Below are 20,784 nucleotides of genomic sequence, written 5' to 3'. Positions count from 1 at the left end.
TATCTGTTTAATAGAAAATCACATTTCTGGGAATATTGCTTAGCTTGAATAGTATCCAAATATACAACTATACAAGATTTACGCCCAAAGTATAAACCACAAGCATTCCTAGTAATATATATAAGAAAAATAACTACGCAGTTAATATACTAACCTATTCCCGTTGGTTTGTTCTTTAGAAAAGTACAGGTTATATTTAATATTTGGTGTTGCTATTGACGAATGACAGTGATTACAGTCACCTTTTGCAACGTTCAAAGGGAATACGGGGCAGTGGACCTGACAGTAGAAACAAGTTTAGTGTGATACATATATGTGATTTACTGAGAATGAAATCATCACACGTAATATCACATAAAAAATTATGAGTTAATTTTATGATTTTTTATGATCATGAATTTAATGATGCCATTAAAGGCATCAGCGTGGTCGTCACTTTACTTTTTTTACTAATGTTTAAATAATAATAACAATATCATATAAGCCAATGTCATAAAAGCCAATAAACTAAAGCCAATTTGTATACTTTTCTTGTGGTTTGTAGTTTGCCGGTAAAATTTACACAGGTTGTAGACTCGATGGATAATATAAAAAAGAGCCAACATTCATGGTTTTTTTTTATTCAAAAAATATTTTTTATCAACACATCAGTTCATATACTATCCAGCCAGGCTCTAAACTTAACTCAACAAGTTAACATTAACATAGAATAAAAAAAGATAATTTTAGTTATTTAAACATGTTCATATAGTATAGAAAAGTGTCTTAATCTTCATCGTATTGGCTTTTGTCCGCAATTATGGAAGTTACCTGCCGACGGCAATAAAACTATGGTCCGGTAGGTATTAAAGTACAGAACATTAGGGGTGGATTCTCAAAGGTTTTGGTAATAATATATATACTGTTTTGCTTATTTAGGAGGATATAATCTTATTAAATTACACTAAGAAAAAACAATGACATTAAATACATACAATAAATTCATAGCTAGGATATTACATTTTTATTCTAAATGTCTAATTGAGATTATTTATAATAGGATTTATGTCCTTTGTATGCTCTCGATTGGTATGGTATTAATTACATTTTTTATCAAATTTATAACACTGGGACTTAAAAGTGGGAGTAACATTTCCTGCTCTGAATTTGATTTAACTTGGTTCCGCAAATGCCCTATGGGGTTAAACATGCAGTGATATGGAGGAAGACTTAAAACAGTATTTCCAGCTTGTTCGGTCAAATTATCGCATACATTTTAATTGCATATGAATTCAGGACTTCCAAAAGTTGCCCTTTTTTGTAACTGAATTCAAAATAAATATCATTTTATAATAAATATTCTTGGATCTCAGTTTTCGAACTTGAGGTTGGTGTTTTGCGTAACTGGTGGCAGCTTGCGTTATCCATGAAAATAACACTGCTACTGGGAATATTTTTTAAAAGATTGTTTTGAAAATTAATTTTCAGAAAGTTCGGCATTTGTATCCTCATGGTAACCCAAGCTAGAATCCTTAATATTCCTTGCAGACAACAGCAAGCAGTTTGCGATAAATCCGTGTTCTGAATCAGCGTGCATTATGGTGATGCCTTTTCCTTTATTAGAAGGTGCTTTCGTATGACAGTTTTGATACCATGTTTCATCGAGCTAAATTATGGATCTGTTATCTAATCTGTTTCTTTTAATTTCTTGAAGGTAATTAAATTTCCAAGTGCGCAATTTGTGTGATTCCATTATCATTCCATGGTTTATTTTGCGATACTCACATTCCATTTTACAAACAACGCTATGGAGGGTGGCACGGCTTATATTTATATTGGTTTCATCTTTTTCTAGTTTCTTTTTCAGTTTATCCAAGGTAGGAACAACTTTGCTACGTTTGTTCCTTTTCTTCAATTCTCCACTATTAATAATATCCCTTATCGACGATATTGGCGTTTTTGTAAATAGACAGGTTTCTGTTAAAACTTCTTGTTGAATAAGTCCTCTACCCATTAAAATTTCATACATACATACACTGCCACAAATGGTCAACACTCAAGAAATATATCAGAACGAAAGAAATATATGGTTTGTTCATAGATATAAGAAACTGACCAAATGCTTTTGAATGGATTATCCAAGGGTACTATACTATACAATGCAACAAGAGTATTACCTGCTCCCGCCCAAATGTAGAAAACACTATTCTATTGAGACTAAGGAAGTTATAAACAACGTTTATTTGACTCTCATTGAACGTGGTACCATAGCATCAGCAAAAAAAGAAGCGATGGTGACATTTTCTCGAGTATAGATGAAAGTGATCAAGATATAATACCGCGTAAAATTTACCAGTTATATGAGGAACAAAGCGTCCCTGTATTAGATATTTTAATTAGGAGGCTTCAAAAAGATGAAACCGGTGTTACATGTGGCAGAACTACCTTATGGAAGCGTATTCAACACACGGGGTTTTGGATTTAAACAAATTGACCAAAGGCAAGTTTTAACGGAATCTTTTAGAATTCGGAAATGGCCACTGGAATATCTAGAAAAAATTAGAATTTACAGAGAACAACAAAGGCCAATTATTTACTTGGATAAAACCTGGTTCGACACTTATGTTACCCCGGAAAAGGGTTGTGTTGACTGAACTGATAAGTGTAAAACAAACGCGCCATCAAAAAGAGGTAAAAGAATAACTATTTTGCATGCTGGCTCTAAAGATGGTTGGATTCCAAATGGACTTTCTCTGTCTGCGAAAAATATTCAAGATTCTTCTCTCTATTACCATGAAGACAAAACATTCCTCATAATAGCGTCAATGTAATGGACAATGCAAGTTATCACAGTAGACACTTGACTAAAACCCCTTCCTCATGTGACACAAAACAACAATCCAAAACTACATGTAAAATAACATTTATATTATTTAAAGCGTGAGCGTACAAAAGGAATACGTCGGTGATAATTATGCAAAAAATCTAGGGCATACAGTTTAAATCCCATTGAACATGTTTGGCACCAAATGAAATCTGCCATTCGTCGTAATAATGGTTTCCCCGTTTTAACTCCAATGTCCTCAAATTTATAGAAACCAAAGTTTTTAACATCCCTCCACAAAGTTGGGCAAATTCTGTTAAACATATAGAAAAACTAGAACAATATTATATCCATATTGCAAATAATAATTAGAACAGGCGATGATAGCGATCGTAATACGGATACATTATGTGAATAATTTTAAGTAATTAAAGTAGGTAATAAAAATAATTTGTAATTCTATTTTAGATTTAAACAAAACCCCAAATAATTAAATTCTAAGGAAAGTACGGACTTGTTCGGCCATATTTCATTCTTACAGCTTGCCCGGGTCGTTCCTTACTGCGTATCAGTTAGTCAGTTTCTTATATCTATAAACAGACTTTAACAGTAGTTAACAATATCGTTAAAGTTTTAATGGGGAGGGTCTTTCGAAAGCCAACACGATGAAGATTGAGACAAACACAACTGATGGAAAATGCCCAAAATCTTAGTGAAATGTAAACAAAATGGAAACAAGTCGATTGATCCCAACTCACCTTCTCCTTCTCGATGTCCTTGTCTTCCGGTTCCTTCTCCTTGTCGCCGCTCTCCTTCTCGTCTTTGGCCGCCTCTTTGTTGTCCTTCGCTTCTTCGGGCGCCGGTTTCGGCAGGTGGGAGTTGAGATCGAGCGTGTTGCAGATGTCGTCCCAGTCGGGGAAGCAGCGCTCCTTCATGCGGTTGACGTGGCCGACCAAGTTCGGGCACGACTCGACCATGAAATCGCGCAGCGTGTACTGGACCTCCTTGTCGACGAAGTAGATCTGCGCGAGATGAGCGAAAGCGACGACGTCGAGCTGCGCGGAGAAACGAGTTTAGTAAATCTGGTGCGACGGTGGATGGGAGTTTGGAGGGCTTACGTTCGTCGGTTCGTCGCCGAAGAAGAAGGGCTTGTCGGCGATCATTTCCGAAAGCACCTTCAAGTCCTCCTGACCGAACTCGTTGATCTCTTCGGGCGAGTGGACGCCCATGCCTTGGGCTTTCACTTTCTTCGCTCCCTGGAACCACTAAATGGTCAATGCTAAATTAAAACACCACTACTGGACACAACACTGGAAAAAACATGCTTTCTAGGTATGAGAGTGTTTTGCTGACGTGAACGTGCGCGTCATGCTGAAATTCGGAAAGGAAAATCGTGGGCCTCCACTTCATAATTTTTGGCGCATTAATTAAAATTAATAAATATGGAATCGTTAATTCCAAACATATTAAAACCACATTAATAGCAGCAGACACACCTGTTTGACCAAACTTTATTAGATCAACTCAGCGTCTATAAAAAATATCAAAGAATAAAGACAAAATTCTTTGGATGCACTTGTAACTTGGAAATATATCATTAAATACGTATTTGTATTTTTTTTATTATTTTATTTTAAATAGAACACCCTGCATATTAAGGCGTTTCTGACATATTTTGAATTTTAAGCCAAGTGACATTTGCACGCTTATATATAAGTATCGATTTCTCCGACTGAAAGTCTTTGTTATATATTTGGAGGTGACTTCCTTATAGGGGAAACGGAATTTCGTTCAGTGGTCTGTGATGATACTTTCCGGAATAAATAAATGCAAATAAAAAAATAACTAGCAATAGAAAATATTTGTTTTCTCGTTGTATGTTTTAAGAAAAAACTTGTATAGAGATGCGAATATTTCATTCAAACATTGATTTCCAAACTGAAAGTTAAAATAGTGCTGTAGCGCTCGATATTTTTCAAACATTTTTCAAGTCATATTTTTAAAATTTCAACACAGATCACTTAAGGAAACCAACTCTAAATATATAACAAATGTTTTCGGTTGAAGAAATTGATAGACATATTCGGACCTTCACACGTCACTTGTGACATATGTTTCAACATATTCCAGAAACGGTAAGACTGAGTTATAGGAATAAGTAAAAAATGCAAACATTCCGTATAGATAACAATATAACGTTTTAAGGGTATAAGTAAATCCAAACAGGTTTTTAGTTTTTTTCTTATATTTTTATAAGTTTTTAGATTAGGTGTCATCCCGTAATAAAGGGCCACTCGGTACAACACATTTTATCGCTAACAGGGTGAGAATCTTTATCATTCATAATAACTTTTTTTTATTAAGTTGGCTGCAGCTTTCTGGGAATTTTGCAATGTCTTAAAATCTTAAAATAAAGTAAAATAAACTAGTCAAACCTAAATGTCTGTGGTTGGTTTTTTATTGTTTATTTTTCTTATCATTTTTTGTATCTGTCAAGTTTTGTTTTTTCGAAGTTAAAGGGCTTTATTTGACAAATGAATTGATAACATAACATCTAGATATCATAATCTTTACCAATATTACTGCGAAAAATCACAATCCTATTTTTGGTCGGCATATAACTAAAACCTCAACAATTGAACATGGTTGCCTTGATAATGACAACAAAGTAACCCAAAAGGAAAAAAGAATGAATAAGTGTGACGAATGATTTAGTGTTAGATACTTAGAAAGGTGTATGGAATTATTTTTAATTGATTCGTGTTAAGCAAGCACATTCGAGTCATTTTCACACACATTTAAAATATGCATAAAAAATTGGTTTCTATTTCCAACGATAAGTACACATGCGCATTCGTCAAATAACAAATAACCAACTCAGTAAAAGTTGTATTAAAATCCACTACCCTGAAAGCTATTGCCGAGCTACTACTAACCACAAGCTCAAATTTGATCGGATTCAAATGGAACCTGCACAATATCAGAGGAATTTTAATTACCTTTCTTCCGTACGCGAATTTGAAGAAGAAATTGAGGATGCCGTTGGGTATCCGTGTGCCCAGTGCATGTTGAAGGTTCACCTTGTATCCTTTAATCACACTGTCCGGATACTTGGATCGCCACCTGGAAAAACGTAAAATGTGGCGCAGCCGGTAGGGGACGATTAGGGTTGCGAACTTTTTTCAGAAGAAGTATTTTTAGAATTAAATAACACACTGGCACAAAAACATAGCACACCTCGAAAAAATGGTGAGAAATAAAACTCCCAGTTGGCTTCGTCAATGCCAAACAGCATGAGTTAAATTCTGAAGAAGCCGACAGGATGATTGATAAAACGTCTGCAAGTTCGATGATGTCTTTTTGATTTGCTGATTCAAGGACCTTATTTTTAAATTGTTACATTGTTAGTATTTAATATTTTATCTCCATTTTTCTATTTGTAATAGTGTAACACTGTAAATTGTGTATACTAATCAAGTGCTAAATAAACAACAATTCTATTCTATTAAAATTAAAAGGAATGCAATCAACACAGAGTCGCAATGATAGCCACCTGTTTTCAACATGTCTTTTAGGTATAGTAGATATAGTATTTTGCATAATACTGTACGCTGCGTTCAAATATAGTACAATGCAATATAATATAGTTAGACATACCACATGACCACCCAAGAGAGATGATTTTCGATCATGCTGATCGTCGCGTGGGACAGATTGCGCTGCTCGGTGGTAAGCACTATGTCCAGGTCGTTGCCGAACTTCTGGCTTAGCTCTTTGATAATGATTGCGCTGTCCGCTATCTCTTCGCCGTTGAGCTCGATGAAAGGTAGCAGCCCCTTCTTGGAGCGATACTTCATCTTGTGGTCTACATTCTGAAACGAACGGGAAACCTCTGGTTTACAACAAAACGAGGAACCGCCGCTTCAATCAGGTAAAACAAACATGTCGGTGAGAGTAGTAAGTGGTAGTTAATGACCGCGAGATCGTCTTCCACGTATGTTGGCCATATGTCGCATATCTCGACGTCTAAAAATACATCGGCCACATAAATTTGCATGTGTGCGCGTCTGGTGAAAATTAACTGATACAGTCGAGAGGGTAATTTCCGAAGGAAAACGTCATCGGGCTGTATTTATGTGTATTTATAAAGGGTTGAACATAATGAAATTACAGTTGTGGCGTTTTTGAATAGGCTCATTAGTTAATTGCCGTTTTATATTAGCGTGATGGTGTTATTGGATATTTCCAGCTGCCTAGCAACATGGCGCGTAAATCCCATAAAATATTTTCGTTGATATATTAGGCATATTTTAGGAAGAAGCAAAAACACCTGCGTCAATTTATTATTTATTAACTTTTAGTTCACTTTTTCAGAAACATTTTTCATTTAAGCATAATTAAACATATAGAGCGGCCAAGACAAAATACTGGAAATTATTAGTTTCTGAAATGGCCAGCAGGATTTTGAAAACACGGTATCTGCAAAATTACCTTATATTAAATATAGTCAGAGTAGGTATGCGTTTTAAGTGGTGCAAATTTATCTTTTTAATGCCCTCTGTTCCATCTCTAAAAGGAGAGTGCTGAGAGGTGTTTGAAAATTTTCGAAAATGTCCTTAACTTTTATGTCTGATTATCCCTAATTTACCAAATAAAACGCTAATTTAATTTTTAGGATGTTAAATGTTTATCACTTTTTTTTGCAATACCTTCGAAGAGCACAAAATGGCGCTGTAGGTGACATTCCGGTAAATTTTGATATCACTATCTGTCTGTCTTTGTTTAATCATTAACTCGGTCAATAATCAGTCGCTGGAGAGTAAATAATTTTAGTGAAACCTACTGAAGGATTAAAATATTAACCATTTAAAAAATAAATGCTTGTCAAAGTCTTGATTGCCCACCGCTTTAAATAGTTAGCTTAGTGTTTGTTGTAGTAAAAATGTTTGGAATTACGAAAAATACTCACTAGTTTACTATTTAAATATTTCAATAATAATTACTATTCAATAATTAAAATTAGTTTTTTAGTCGACTAAACCTAATTTTTAATGAAAAAATAATTGGTAACATAAATAACTAAAAATGGAAAGTGACATGAATAATGTTAGCTAATTTGATTTTAAATATTATTCAGCATTATAAATAATAAATTTAGAGTTTTAACAGAAAAAATCGGGATGACTAGACCATTACGTGGAAATGCTTCCCGAAATTCAACTTTTTAAGTTAAGTTTTAAGACCTTTTATTCATATTTTAGGTTAAAAACACTGATATAAGAATTTCACCGGGTTATTGCGTGCTTATTTGACCATGTAAAACATAAAAAACATTTTTTTCAGTAATTTTTTTTGCGCCATACGAAAACGCCATCTGCTGGCTGAATAAGCAATCGCAGTCGCCTCACTTGCAACAGTTCTTAACGACTTAAACTTTACCCTTTACCCCTCCACCGCCCACCGTTTATTTTAGAGATAGAACAAAGAGTTTTGGCAGAACGGATTTCAATTTGTCTCAAAATAAAATAGTGGTCATCATAACTATAGCTAATACACAAAATTTTTGCATGAACCGGGTTAGAAAATTCAAAATGGTAATTCATAATAGATTACTTTTCGGACAATGTAAATCATTGTTTATATTGACTTTCCACGATTGATCTCGCTTACTCCCCCACATAATAAAAACCTCTGACTGGTGCCCTAAGTTTAAACAAACAAAATGCTATCGGACCCGATATTTGCGAGATAAAATACAGGTCACGCCCGTTCAGCATTGCACCCGCGCTCCGTCGCCATGACGACGGTCGATCCCCTCTCGTCCGCGCATGTCATTACACGTTCGACGGGGTGCCGCTACTTTTTATCTCGAAAGCGACCGCAACAGTGTCGATTGCTTTTTTTTATCCTACACAAATAATAATAGAGTTTCGGTTAATGGAAATGCGATGTATTGCGAATTGCAACAACGATCGCTGCGTAACAAGTTTGGAAAGCCAATTGTTTCTTACTACCCCGTTAAAATGACGTCGACGAAGGAAAAGCAAATATCCGATCGAGCGGTTCTATTCTTTGTCTCAAAACATAAACTCCGAAAGTATACCAGTGGATGTATATTTTTTTTCGTGGTATAACCATAACACAAGGCGTGGTAAAATGTGGCGTTTACTTTAACGCGCCGGTTACCGAATTTCACATTTTAGACTTTCTGACTGCAAATATAATTTGTTGCTAATTGATGACCGCTCCTATAGAATATGTAAGCTTAAAAAAACTCCTCGCCACTATTGGAGTATACATTATTTAATTTCAATTTAACCACACATGTTTTCACATTATGCAAGAAGTTTAATAAACGGGATTTTAGTCACGAGTTTTGTTTTTGGCGCGAGCGCAGCGCGCGCTTAATAAATGAAAATTCTATCAAACGTGTTTCATACTATTATACTTTTTCTACGACCGTCAAAATAACAGATTACTAAATTTCCTACCAATCAAACAAAATGTTTACTATAAATTTAAGGAATCAGCATCATATTGAGAAACACCCTATATAAAAACGGCAGAAAAAAAAACCTGGTAAGCCTTTATAATTTTTAGGATTAAGCGAACCAACAATAACTTTTTTCGACTCCCGTCTGTAAAATACCTAATTACGCACCGTTCTAGTGTGCGGGAAGCGTCACTTGACCAGGTCAGTTTCGTTTCCCACGAATCCGAGCCACTTCGGACATTTCCGGGATTTTACCGCCCGGGTTTGGGAGGAATCGAATGTTTTCCGAGATATTTCCCACGCATGTCAGTGAATGTATTCGTGTTTTTCGAAAATGTACGGAAAAACTAACGGTCGTAGAAAAAGTATAGTATGCAACACGTTCGGTAAATTTTTTAACTCGTTTGTTAAACAGTCGCTCCGCTCGTATCCAATAAACTCGTGAGTCAAATGCCGTTTACCGCACTTGTTGCATAATATACTATTAATGAAACCGAAACAGCTGAAAACAACTAAATGTTTATTGCTCGCATTAATTTATTTATGTAATTTTGTACATACTTAATCAAATATTTTACAAATTTTTAAAGTGCTAAAGAAAAAACAACACTTAAACACGTGTTATAAGACCACCCCTAAATCGTTCACTTAAAGCTGCTTTAACTATCAACGCTCCCGAATTCAAGGGTTTTTCTAACTGACGAGGAACCATGTGGCTATTCACCGTCGACGGTTCTAACTCTATAACGCGTCTATAATGCGTCCCTTATATAAACAATCCATTTCTATAGTTATACAGGGTGATTTACTAACTATAGGAAATATTGAAATAGAGAATCCTGAGCTTCAAAGTGTAATTTGCGTAAATAGGCAAAAAATAATCAATCTTATCCATCCATTCACATCATAATATCTGCGAAACAATTTGTTTATTTTGATTTTATTTGTTATTGTAATTATTTATTTTATTATTATATTCTAAATACTAGAAAAATGCAGAAGTGGATGTCAAAGAAAAAGCACAAATAAAAATATCGAGGACATTAATTTAAAATTAATTTCGTTGATAACAAAACATGTGTCAGCTCTTTTGAACTAACAACGAATGTGATACGAACCGACCCATACGAAGAACAGTTTCTTCGTATGGGTCGCTTTCTTCAGCACTGCCGTAAGTTTTTCACAATATCCCGCCACACACCCATAAATCGTTAGAAACATATAAATACATAATTCGATTCTAATTTCTCTGTTTATTGCTATAGACAATTACAACTTTAACGCTTGCCATATCGTTTCTGTCTAACGTTTTAATGTTTACTTGAACATTTGAAATATTGCAAGTGAACCGGATTACACGCTCGGATAGCTAAAACTGTAATAATAAAACGAGAAACAGCTAAAAGCCCTAAAAACAACTTCCAGTACAATAAATAACAATTCCATTCATTTTTTCTTTATCACTTGTGAAGTTTAAAAATAGCCCATTAATCAGATATATGAAATCTACTTTGCAGAAAGATGATTAGCGTCAATAAATAGGATTTCGTGACTTAAGGGAATTTCCAGATTCATCATTTAACGTAGAATTCATTGCGTTAATTTTGATATTATTTTTTGGTGATATATGTGTAATAATAAGACCGACAAAAACATTTCTAAAAATCGCATTTTTCCAATTTTGGTTTTACAATTTAACATATAGCATACCTTCCAGAATTGTTCAACACAATCAATATTTTTCGGTGCTATTCCGATTTTCCAATCATTTAAGTAAATTTTCGTTGTTCAGAGAAGCCTTTACTTTTTAGATGTGGAATTTATATGTCAGTATTTTCTCAAAGTATGTCTTGTTTTGGGAAAATGAGTTAGATGTGTGTGGAAATCTTCGTTTAAAAAAATAGTATGCAAAGTGCAGGTCACTGGGTGAAATGTAGAGGTTTTCGCGGAAAATCATAACCTCTACGAAAATATCAATGCCGCATCAGTTTTTACTATAGTAGAGCCATTATGTAATATTTTGATGTTTATCAGTTCTAATGTCGCTGCATGTGTTCTGCATTCATAACGTCATTTAGTTAATATAGAACATGAATAATTCTGGACTATATTCATAATAAACAAAAATGTAAAACCATTCATACCATACTATATCCTATTTTATGTTGATAGAGTCTAAACTTATATATGAGGAAAAAAGGTCAATCATTGCCTAAAAAAAATCTCCACATATTATTGCCATACTATGTCCAATTTGATAAATATAATAACAAATTTGTACAAAGTAATAGAAATAAAAAGGTATATAGTGCTGGAAGTCACAAGTATCTACCTGCTGGTCAAATAGAATTTAAAAAAGATCTATAAAGCTGAATGCTGGTATACGTAACAACATTTGTTATATTCTCCTGGTCTGTGCTTTTCTGTTATCTCAATCGGCTTAAATTTGTTTTTAAAACTTTCTAAAGAGTTCACCACTAAAGAGCATTAATTTTGTGTTCGATTTTGTATGCGATATTGCTCAGACTGCCGAAGGCAGATAAGGTTTGCATAATTAAAGTGAGCGGGTACTAATGCGTCGCACAACGCAACTTTCACTGTGGTATTAAGAAAATAAGGACTGGAGTAAAGTTGCTTTGTACTGATTTTTTGCATGGCCGTCGCGGGTAATGTATAGTATTCAACACATTTAACTTTTTCAGACATTAAACATTCGCTCCGCTGATGCTCTGCTCGTGACAAAAGTATCGCCATAAAAATTGTACAAATTAACTTACTCCATGTTCTTCGCTAAATGCTCCAAGATTTTCAGAAAAATAATTCAAGTGTGAAAACAGGAAATGCACTTTCGTAGATTTCGTCCTGAAAGTTCCCAAGAAACTTATCAATTCATTGGTCATTATGTTTTGAAAATCCTTGTCTTTACATAATGTTCTTATCTGCGGCCCAACCAAAAAAAATACTTTTATCTTGGCATTAGATATGGCTGGAAATTTCTCGCACAAATATTTGAAACACAGTCCATTTTTGTCTTTAACAAACTGCCAAGTCAAGCCAAGTTTGATATAAAGATGAGGCAGTAAAACATTTTTGGGGTCAACTAAGCTATCTCTTAATACATTTTTGCTACCAGGTGCAAGGCTCGTTCTAGAGGGCCATTCTATTTGAGTCCATATTTATGCCTACAAATACGCAACAACGAAGACAAACTGGACATAAGCAGGTTACAACATTGTATTGACGTTTCTGCGCGAGTTCTGTTGCTTTGCAGAGAAATCTAATAAAATCCAGTGTCGTTAAATCACTTTTAATTTCATAAAAATCAATTCATCTAAAAATCATGCCTATTATGTCATAGGTATTGTTCGGTCACGAAACAAAATTAAATTTGCCTGTCCTATCTCGTTCATTGAATCCTGAAATTCTTGGTCACTTCTTGAATATTTACTCAGTTCGTAAAGTAATTCCTTGTGGACGATGTAACGGGTTGTATACTTCAGGTCACAGCAACGACCGATCGCTAAGTACTATAGGCAAGTAAAATTAATGGAAAAAAGTAGTAGTAGTGAAGTCAGAAGTACAATTGAGTTTTTGTTACATTATCAAGGCATGTCTATACGCGATTAATATTGAAAGAAAAACCTACACCCAGAACAAAAATATAATATAGGGTGTTTTTTTTTTTCGATGTATAGAAATGCAAGTTGCAATAAAACAACGATGGATTATTCGATTGACATGAATTTTATTTATCCGAAAGATAATCTTGTGGCATTACATTTTATATATGATTTTTGGCATATGACCACTACGGCTGGCGCGGATGTAGCCCAATCTGGATGTCCAATTTTCGATGACTTTTTCCAACATTTGTGGCCGTATATCGGCAATAACACATTGAATTTTGTCTTCCAAATGGTCAAGCGTTTGTGGCTTATCCGCATAGACCAATGACTATACATAGCCCCACAGAAAGTAGTCTAGCGGTATTAAATCGCAAGATCTTGGAGGCCAATTCACAGGTCCAAAACGTGAAATTAGGCGGTCACCAAACGTGTTTTTCAATAAATCGGCACGAGCTGTGTGACATGTTGCGCCGTCTTGTTGAAACCACATCTCCTGGACATCATGGTTATTCAATTTAGGAATGAAAGAGTTAGTAATCATAGCTCTATACCGATCACCATTGACTGCAACGTTCTGGTCATCATCGTTTTTGAAGTACGGACCAATGATTTCACCAGTCCGTAAAGCGCACCAAACAGTTAGTTTTTCTGGATGTAACGGTGTTTCGACATACACTTGAGGATTAGTTTCGCTCCAAATGCGGCAGTTTTGTTTGTTGACGTAGCCATTCAACCAGAAGTGCGCTTCATCGCTAAACAAAATTCGCTTATGAAAATCGGGAACGGCAATCTCGTTTTGGGCCCATTCGACGAATCTACGCCTTACTTGATATCGTTTGGCTTCAATTCTTGCACGAGTTGGATTTTGTAAGCACGTAAACCAAGATCCTTCCGCGAAATCTTCCATAAACTTCCAATTCATGTGCTCGATGGCGGATGGACTCATTCGGGTCTTCCTCAATGCTACGCTCTACAGCAGCAATAGCTTCTTCTGTACGCACCGTACGGTGTCTCTGGGGATGCGAGTTATTAATAAGAGTAAACGTGGTGCGAAAACGTTCCATGGTTAATCGAATTAACTGCTCTGATGGACGATTTTGTCGACGATAAAATCTACGTAGTGCGCGATACGTATTCCGCACAGAACCATTATTTTCGAAATAAAATTGCACCATTTGCAAACGTTGTTCAGGCGTGAGTCTATTCATGATGAATTGCCAAATCAAACTGAGAATACATCACTTGACAGCTGTTAAATCGGTCGCCATCTTGGACAGTAATGCCAACTTAAAGTTCTATACATCGAAAAAAAAAACACCCGTTATATATATAAAAAGGAAGAGAGCAATAACCAGGAGACTTAATTCAAGCTTACAACTGTAACTGTAACAGTGATTTTGATGTTCAAAAGTTTGATAGCTTATTTGTATATTTTTTTCAAAAATGTTATTTTATTAGTATACATACCTGGTTGGTTTTCATGTCTCCATTTATATATATATATATATATATATATATATATATATATATATATATATATATATATATATATATATATATATATATATATAAATGGAGACATGAAAACCAACCAGGTATGTATACTAATAAAATAACATTTTTGAAAAAAATATACAAATAAGCTATCAAACTTTCAAACATCAAAATCACTGTAGACCTGTGTAATCATCGACAGAGTTACAGTTGTAAGCTCGAATTAAGTCTCCTGGTTATTGCTCTCTTCCTTTCGGTCGCCGCGATAATTCGCTCGATGGCTCGCGCCTTGACCTTTGGGGTCTAAACGGTAATTAATTTCCGCACTATTTGCTTCGCGGAACACATCCGTTAAATTCATCATCGTTTTATGCTATTCTAAAACTGGACAGTTTCATTTGAAAAAAAAAAAAAAACAAAAGAACACGGTCCGGTGGTCAGTCAACCCGCGCGAGAAGCTCCATTCGCATCGTCGTCATCATCATCATCATTAAAGTAATTATTATACTAATGGCTTACGAGTAAGAAGAGAAACCTCTAACGTACGCGTACGTACACCTGTATGACCATTTTTCGTGACCCCCATACGCGTTGGTTAAGTCGGTTAAGTGTTTCCGAGTTAATGGCGAGGATGTTTTTCGCGAGCGGAAATCCAACGTAAATAATTCCACAGTTCATTAGGTGCGATTGGTGCCATTAAAACGTGTGCCCGTCGATCTATAGTGCGTGAAAAATTAATACCGTCGACCTCGATTATACGATTGCGATATCTAATATGGAGCGCTCTATTCTGCTCGCCGCTCACCGTAATTTTTCGGAACCCCGTTGACGTCATGGGTTCGTTTTCGAACTAAACTTTTACTCTTGCTCGGGCTATATATACATATATATATATATATATATATATATATATATATATATATATATATATATATATATATATATATATATATATATATATATATATATATATATATATATCCTGTCCTGGGGAGGACCTGCCTGCTTTCTAATAAGTCGGTAGATACAATGATTCTCTGTGATGTTCTATATAAAACCTCAAGTACATCTTGAATCGTTTGATATTACAGATTAGTCTTCTCTTCTCCGAGTTAAAGGAAACCACTGCCCCACATTTATTTGCGAAAAATGTTGATTTGGCTTGTCGAGACGTTTGTAAATAAATAATCTTCAATACACCTTCAACAGATGGCTAATTTCCTGAATATTGTAATCAAAAACGCCAAAAATAATAGTAAATTACAGAATTTATAAAATAAAAAATATTGAGATTTGTTGATTTAAAGTAAAAAAGAGGATCTATTTAGTGTCTGGAGTTTTAGTTTGGCTTGTTGATTTCCATTTCTTAACCTAAATTTCTTCCCTTCCAACCCCAAATGGTAAGACCTACGATTAATTTATATTAACTTTTCAGAGAGAGTCGATGAGGAATTTAGACGATAACTGCACAGCTGACTAATACTTTGTTCTAATCTTCGTCTCAGAATGCGATTGTGACTAATGCCATTTCCTGTTGCCATAAAACCTGACACGTAATCATCCAGTCGACATTTAAAAGTAATTGTTAATTGTATCACTGATTTGCGGTCGAGTTTCGAGAGAGGGAACAGAGAGATTAGCCGCAGTTGTTTACTCAGCGATACCTATTATCATGGGATGTGATTTTTTTACGGGTGTGTTAAGGTGTACCCACAAAACGACGATATCTGGTGCCCACGACAAAAATATTCATTAAAATTTGATTTTTAGTAATTTTTTCATATTTTAAATATGGGCGATAATTTCCTGTCACCATCCAAAATATCATCGACCTCAGCTGCTATCGAACTTTGACCTTTACCGGATTATACACGCAGGCTCTCGCGCGCACGCACGTCAGCGGCGGCGTATCGGAAATGTCGCATTATAAATTATTTATACTTTTTAGGCCGTCATAGAATAGGAGTGCTACTAGCGATATGTGAATTTGTTACCAATTATTGTCGGTAATGACAAAACTAACCAAACTGTCGCGTTAATTTTGAGTTGAATTCAATTAAACAGCCGAAGCCACTTGAAGGTGGAGGAAGTACGTGCACAATAATTATCAGGATAATATTATATGTAAATATCAAACGCATTTCTTAATTTCGCTAAAACTACAATATCTAGTCTATTCTGCAAGTTGTTACAAAGAATTTCAAGATTATTTTTGTTAGTATAACGTATTTACAGTCTTCATCCCAAATCCATTGCACGTCTTCCTAAAAACTGTCGCCAAGATGTGACAGGAATCTAAAAAAAAATCTAGTCTAGTTAATGTCATATTTTATGTTAAAGAAGGTCTAAGGTCATAAAATAAAATGGTATTTCTGTTTATTCTATTTATTTATCAACTCACTACGAATTACAACATATGTACTATATATTACATTATTAATATCAGCAATATCCATGGTATTTGTTCATCTCTTTTGTGAGAGAAATCTATTAAAAATCTAAAAAAAATAAAAAAGTTATTTACGATTAACTTTTTAAAGCGACCGTTTTTTTCTGCACCCGAGCTCGTCATTTACGGCATAGAGACGCCACATGTGTCGGGGATGTTATAACTAGGGTAAAACTGTCTCTAGAAGCACCGTCCAATTAACGAAGTGGCCAACGTAATAAATTCGCAGTTTCCCCAGACGAAGCCAAGCCCGAATATTCCAAACGAGTAAACAGTCGGATCGGATGATAGGTTTGCGTGTTGGATTACCCATTCGCGTTTTACGTAAACTGATATTAATTAAATTGTACTGTGCAACGACGACTGGAATATCGATATAAAAGGTGCCAACTTTTATTTGTGCACCGATCCGTAACACAGTCATTTTTTTAAAAGGGATAATAAATTGGATTCTTTCTTGTTTAACCTGCGATTTTTTTTATCGGTTCGGATCAGATTCCCCACATTAAATCGAACTCTACCCCCACAAAAAATTGGCTTTCTACTTTGTTTTGGCTTGTTCTTTTTGGTTGCAAAAATAGTACTTTTTCTTCAAACCAGTATTAATGATTTAAGGTATGTTATTTATCGGAATCTGAAAACTGTAAGTACTACGGCAGCTTACAATAAAAGTAAATATTTTCATTTTTATATGAATTTCAAAAAATCATTTAAAATAATTTAGTGGTAAGTTAGTTTTTTTGGCCAGTGCATATCACATTCTTGTAAGAAGGTTTAGAAGGATTAGGAAGCATTAGAGCACAAATTTCTTTAAAACCAACGCAAAGACATACTACGAGAAGAGAAGTATATAGCATACTCTTTTAATATTAATATTAATAACTGATATATTATGTAATTATCAACAATAGCTTCAGTATATTTCTGAGGCTATTGATGAAGGTTCTCAAATAGTCGTTACATAACTTGATTTTTCAAAAGCGTTTGATGGCACAGATCACAAAATTGTAATTCACAAGCTCCGTACCTTTGGATTTTCCGAACCGCTTGTTAATTTGTTTTTTTATACTCGTCTAACCACACTCAGTACGTCTACCTTTATGGTCATACTTCCGATGAATACATTGCGTTCGAGACTCAATATTGGGGCTATTATTGTTCAAGGAAGTTGATGTCAGATTTTTGATATATACGGACGACATAATTAAAAAAAAATGGTGTTTAGAGGATTGTCTTATCTCTCCAGCGTTGTTTGGAGGAAATGAACAATTGGTACCTAAATAATACAACCAAGTGTAATGTAGTGTCTTTTACCATCATCTTTTTGTTAAAACTCTCTGCCGTTGTAACACTTTTTGTTGTGTCTCTTAGTGATCGCCATGATTACCATTGTTTATTGACTCAATTTAATTTTAAATAACTTGTTTGATTCCTCTGACGTATTATTTCCGTCCACACCAAGAACTAATCTGGACTTTGTTTCGCAATCTACTACTATTGTTATTGTCCCATTAACTATAATTATTAATTTCAGTCTTTTCCTAATCTCTTATTTTTTTATTAGAGTTAAGTTAGGCTTGACTTTAGGTTAGGTTTCGTCATAACTTCATTACTTGCAATTTAATACTTTGTACTACAACATATCTGTTAGATGAGCTTCATGCCTGTTAGGTAATAAATAAATTATTTAATTAATTAGGATTAATATAAAAAATCAGGAAAACTAGGGTTAGCCGATTTTAAATTTTGAAACGGCCGCATTTCTCATAAAAATCATGAACATTTTACAATAATATATATTAGCAATAAAGATATACAGCATTTTTATACATCTTGGCCATATTCTTCTAGGACAAAACGAATAACTATTTAAAAAAACAAAATTTTCTTGTCAAAACCTGAAACTAGACAAAAAATACATACGCAATTAAAAGACTACAGGTACCTATCATTATATCTATATAAAAAGTCTAAGTATATACATATTTTTATATTATTATTTTTAATTTAATTAAGAAATAGGTGGACAATTTAAATTAATGTATTTTTGTTTGTCAAAAATCGGTAGCGTTGTTCCACCTAAATCGGAAAAGTTTGCAACCCTAATGAACACATCTAACACAGATAATAATATACTGAAAACCGAGTATTGTCTCATTCTTTTGACGATAGAGTGCGGTTGCATTATATAGGTAATAACTTTATAATTAATACAAAGAATAAGTATTCCCGATTTATGCCCGATATCATGTCAGCTGCTCTATTTTCCACGCCCGAAGACAAAGGAATATCGACGCCGACTCGGCCGACGGGGGTTGGCGTCGGCGGCGGCGTCTACGGGCGCCGTCTGGATGACGCACCAATATAGCATGCTTATTCGCGCGTACACAACGTCCCATAATTTAGGGTTTGAGCAAAAAAAAAAGGTAAATTTGCGGGTAATACGAGGCCTATATTTAGCTTTCGCTCTCGCATGCGACGTCGACGCCATTTAAGCGTTCGATACAAATTGGGCTGGCAGCTCTAGAACTTTCGGCGTGCTGACCGAATTTACCTGACCGAATTTACCGAGAAATACTAAACCATAGATATATAATCAAAGGAGATGGCATTGTTTGAATTTTAATGATCTTAGTGATGCAAATGTTTTGACGGCCTGTTGACACAAGAAAGTGGGAATACTATAACTTTTAAACGGCTTGAGATAGCGTTTGCCTTTTTTTTTTAATTTTTTATTTAATTTTTGAAAATTGTGTCTAGGGTGCTTTGACCATGATAAAAAAAATTGACCGCGTCACCTGATCATGGGAAAAAATGTTAATGAAACTTTTTTTTACTTGTCTATTGGCCAATAGCATTTAATATAATGAACTGTATTTTTTTAGGATAACCTAGTTTTTCAAATAGCACCCTAGTGGGAACAAAAACTTCTTAAAACCGGTGCTTTTTTTGCAACGTTTTGAGAACAAAATTTTCAAAATCTGTTAAAAAATAAGGTCACAGGAAGGAAACAACCAGATAAGTAAATATATTTTTATAAAAACAATATATTACTTACGGGGCTTTGCTTCTATTCATTAATTGTCAAGTCGGTAAGATTAAAAAAAGAAACGTTTAATATACAATTTTTCCCATGATCAGGTGACCCGGTAAACAGCATCCTAGAAACAATTTTCAAAAATTAAATAAAAAATTAAAAAAAAAGGAAAGCATCCTATCCTACTTAGAATGATCCCCTGAATCCAAAAATGCAAAAAAATGTAAGTTGTGCCATTTAAAATTTGAAAGATACTGTCGTTTCCACTCAAACAGGAAGTGCATTGACTACATATTGTCAAAAAATTGAACATTCAGCCTATATTAACCCTTGCAAATTTCAAATCGCTATCTCGTTTAAAAGTTATACAGTTATACACTTTCTTGTCTCACCCGGTATAGTTGTTAACCTATATTCTTTAGCAATATTTCATTAGGCATAATTAATAAAATAACAAATAGTTCTTGTAATGTCATAATGTTACAATGAACAAACAAGGCTACAAACACGTATGCCGTTTAACCTGGATTTTACGTGCGTTTTGTATAGTGTGTGTCAAAGTATACCGTTTTGCCTTTTGACGGGCCCTCTCCCAACCTTCATACCTATTATTACTGGGTAACTGATAAGAGTGGCAAAATTATCTTTGATACAGATTTTGAATAAAAACGTCGTTATATTTAGGTAATTGTTGTTAGTTTGTATATAATTAGTGCCATTGCATTTTCTACTATTAATATGATTATATTATACCTAAATAAATTAAATTAAATTAAATTAAAAGTCACCCGTTTCTTGTATTTATATCGGATATATACTTGCAGCTACAAGATTTTTTTTATATTATATACAACACATGAAAAATAACTGTTTCTAAGGTAC

At 34.4% G+C, this 20,784-nt stretch overlaps 1 protein-coding gene across 2 annotated transcripts in view; it reads right to left on the bottom strand.

Moving 5' to 3' along the window:
- The window catches only part of LOC132698181 (failed axon connections), a 46,352-nt gene that overhangs the window by 1,564 nt on the left and 24,004 nt on the right, over positions 1–20,784 (bottom strand). Inside the window, exons 2-5 of one of the 2 annotated variants that reach the window (XM_060664113.1) lie at positions 6,461–6,675; positions 5,803–5,926; positions 3,922–4,068; positions 3,562–3,858 (exon numbers count right to left, since the gene is read on the bottom strand). In XM_060664113.1, the coding sequence (XP_060520096.1) occupies positions 3,562–3,858; positions 3,922–4,068; positions 5,803–5,926; positions 6,461–6,675 (783 nt within the window). The remainder of the gene's footprint in view (positions 1–3,561; positions 3,859–3,921; positions 4,069–5,802; positions 5,927–6,460; positions 6,676–20,784) is intronic. The other variant, XM_060664114.1, reaches the window with a different exon arrangement.

This window comes from Cylas formicarius, unplaced genomic scaffold (genome assembly GCF_029955315.1).
Source record: "Cylas formicarius isolate icCylForm1 unplaced genomic scaffold, icCylForm1.1 PGA_scaffold_2__14_contigs__length_35257938, whole genome shotgun sequence".
Taxonomy (NCBI): domain Eukaryota; kingdom Metazoa; phylum Arthropoda; class Insecta; order Coleoptera; family Brentidae; genus Cylas; species Cylas formicarius.
This window is presented reverse-complemented; position numbering and strand designations above follow the sequence as displayed.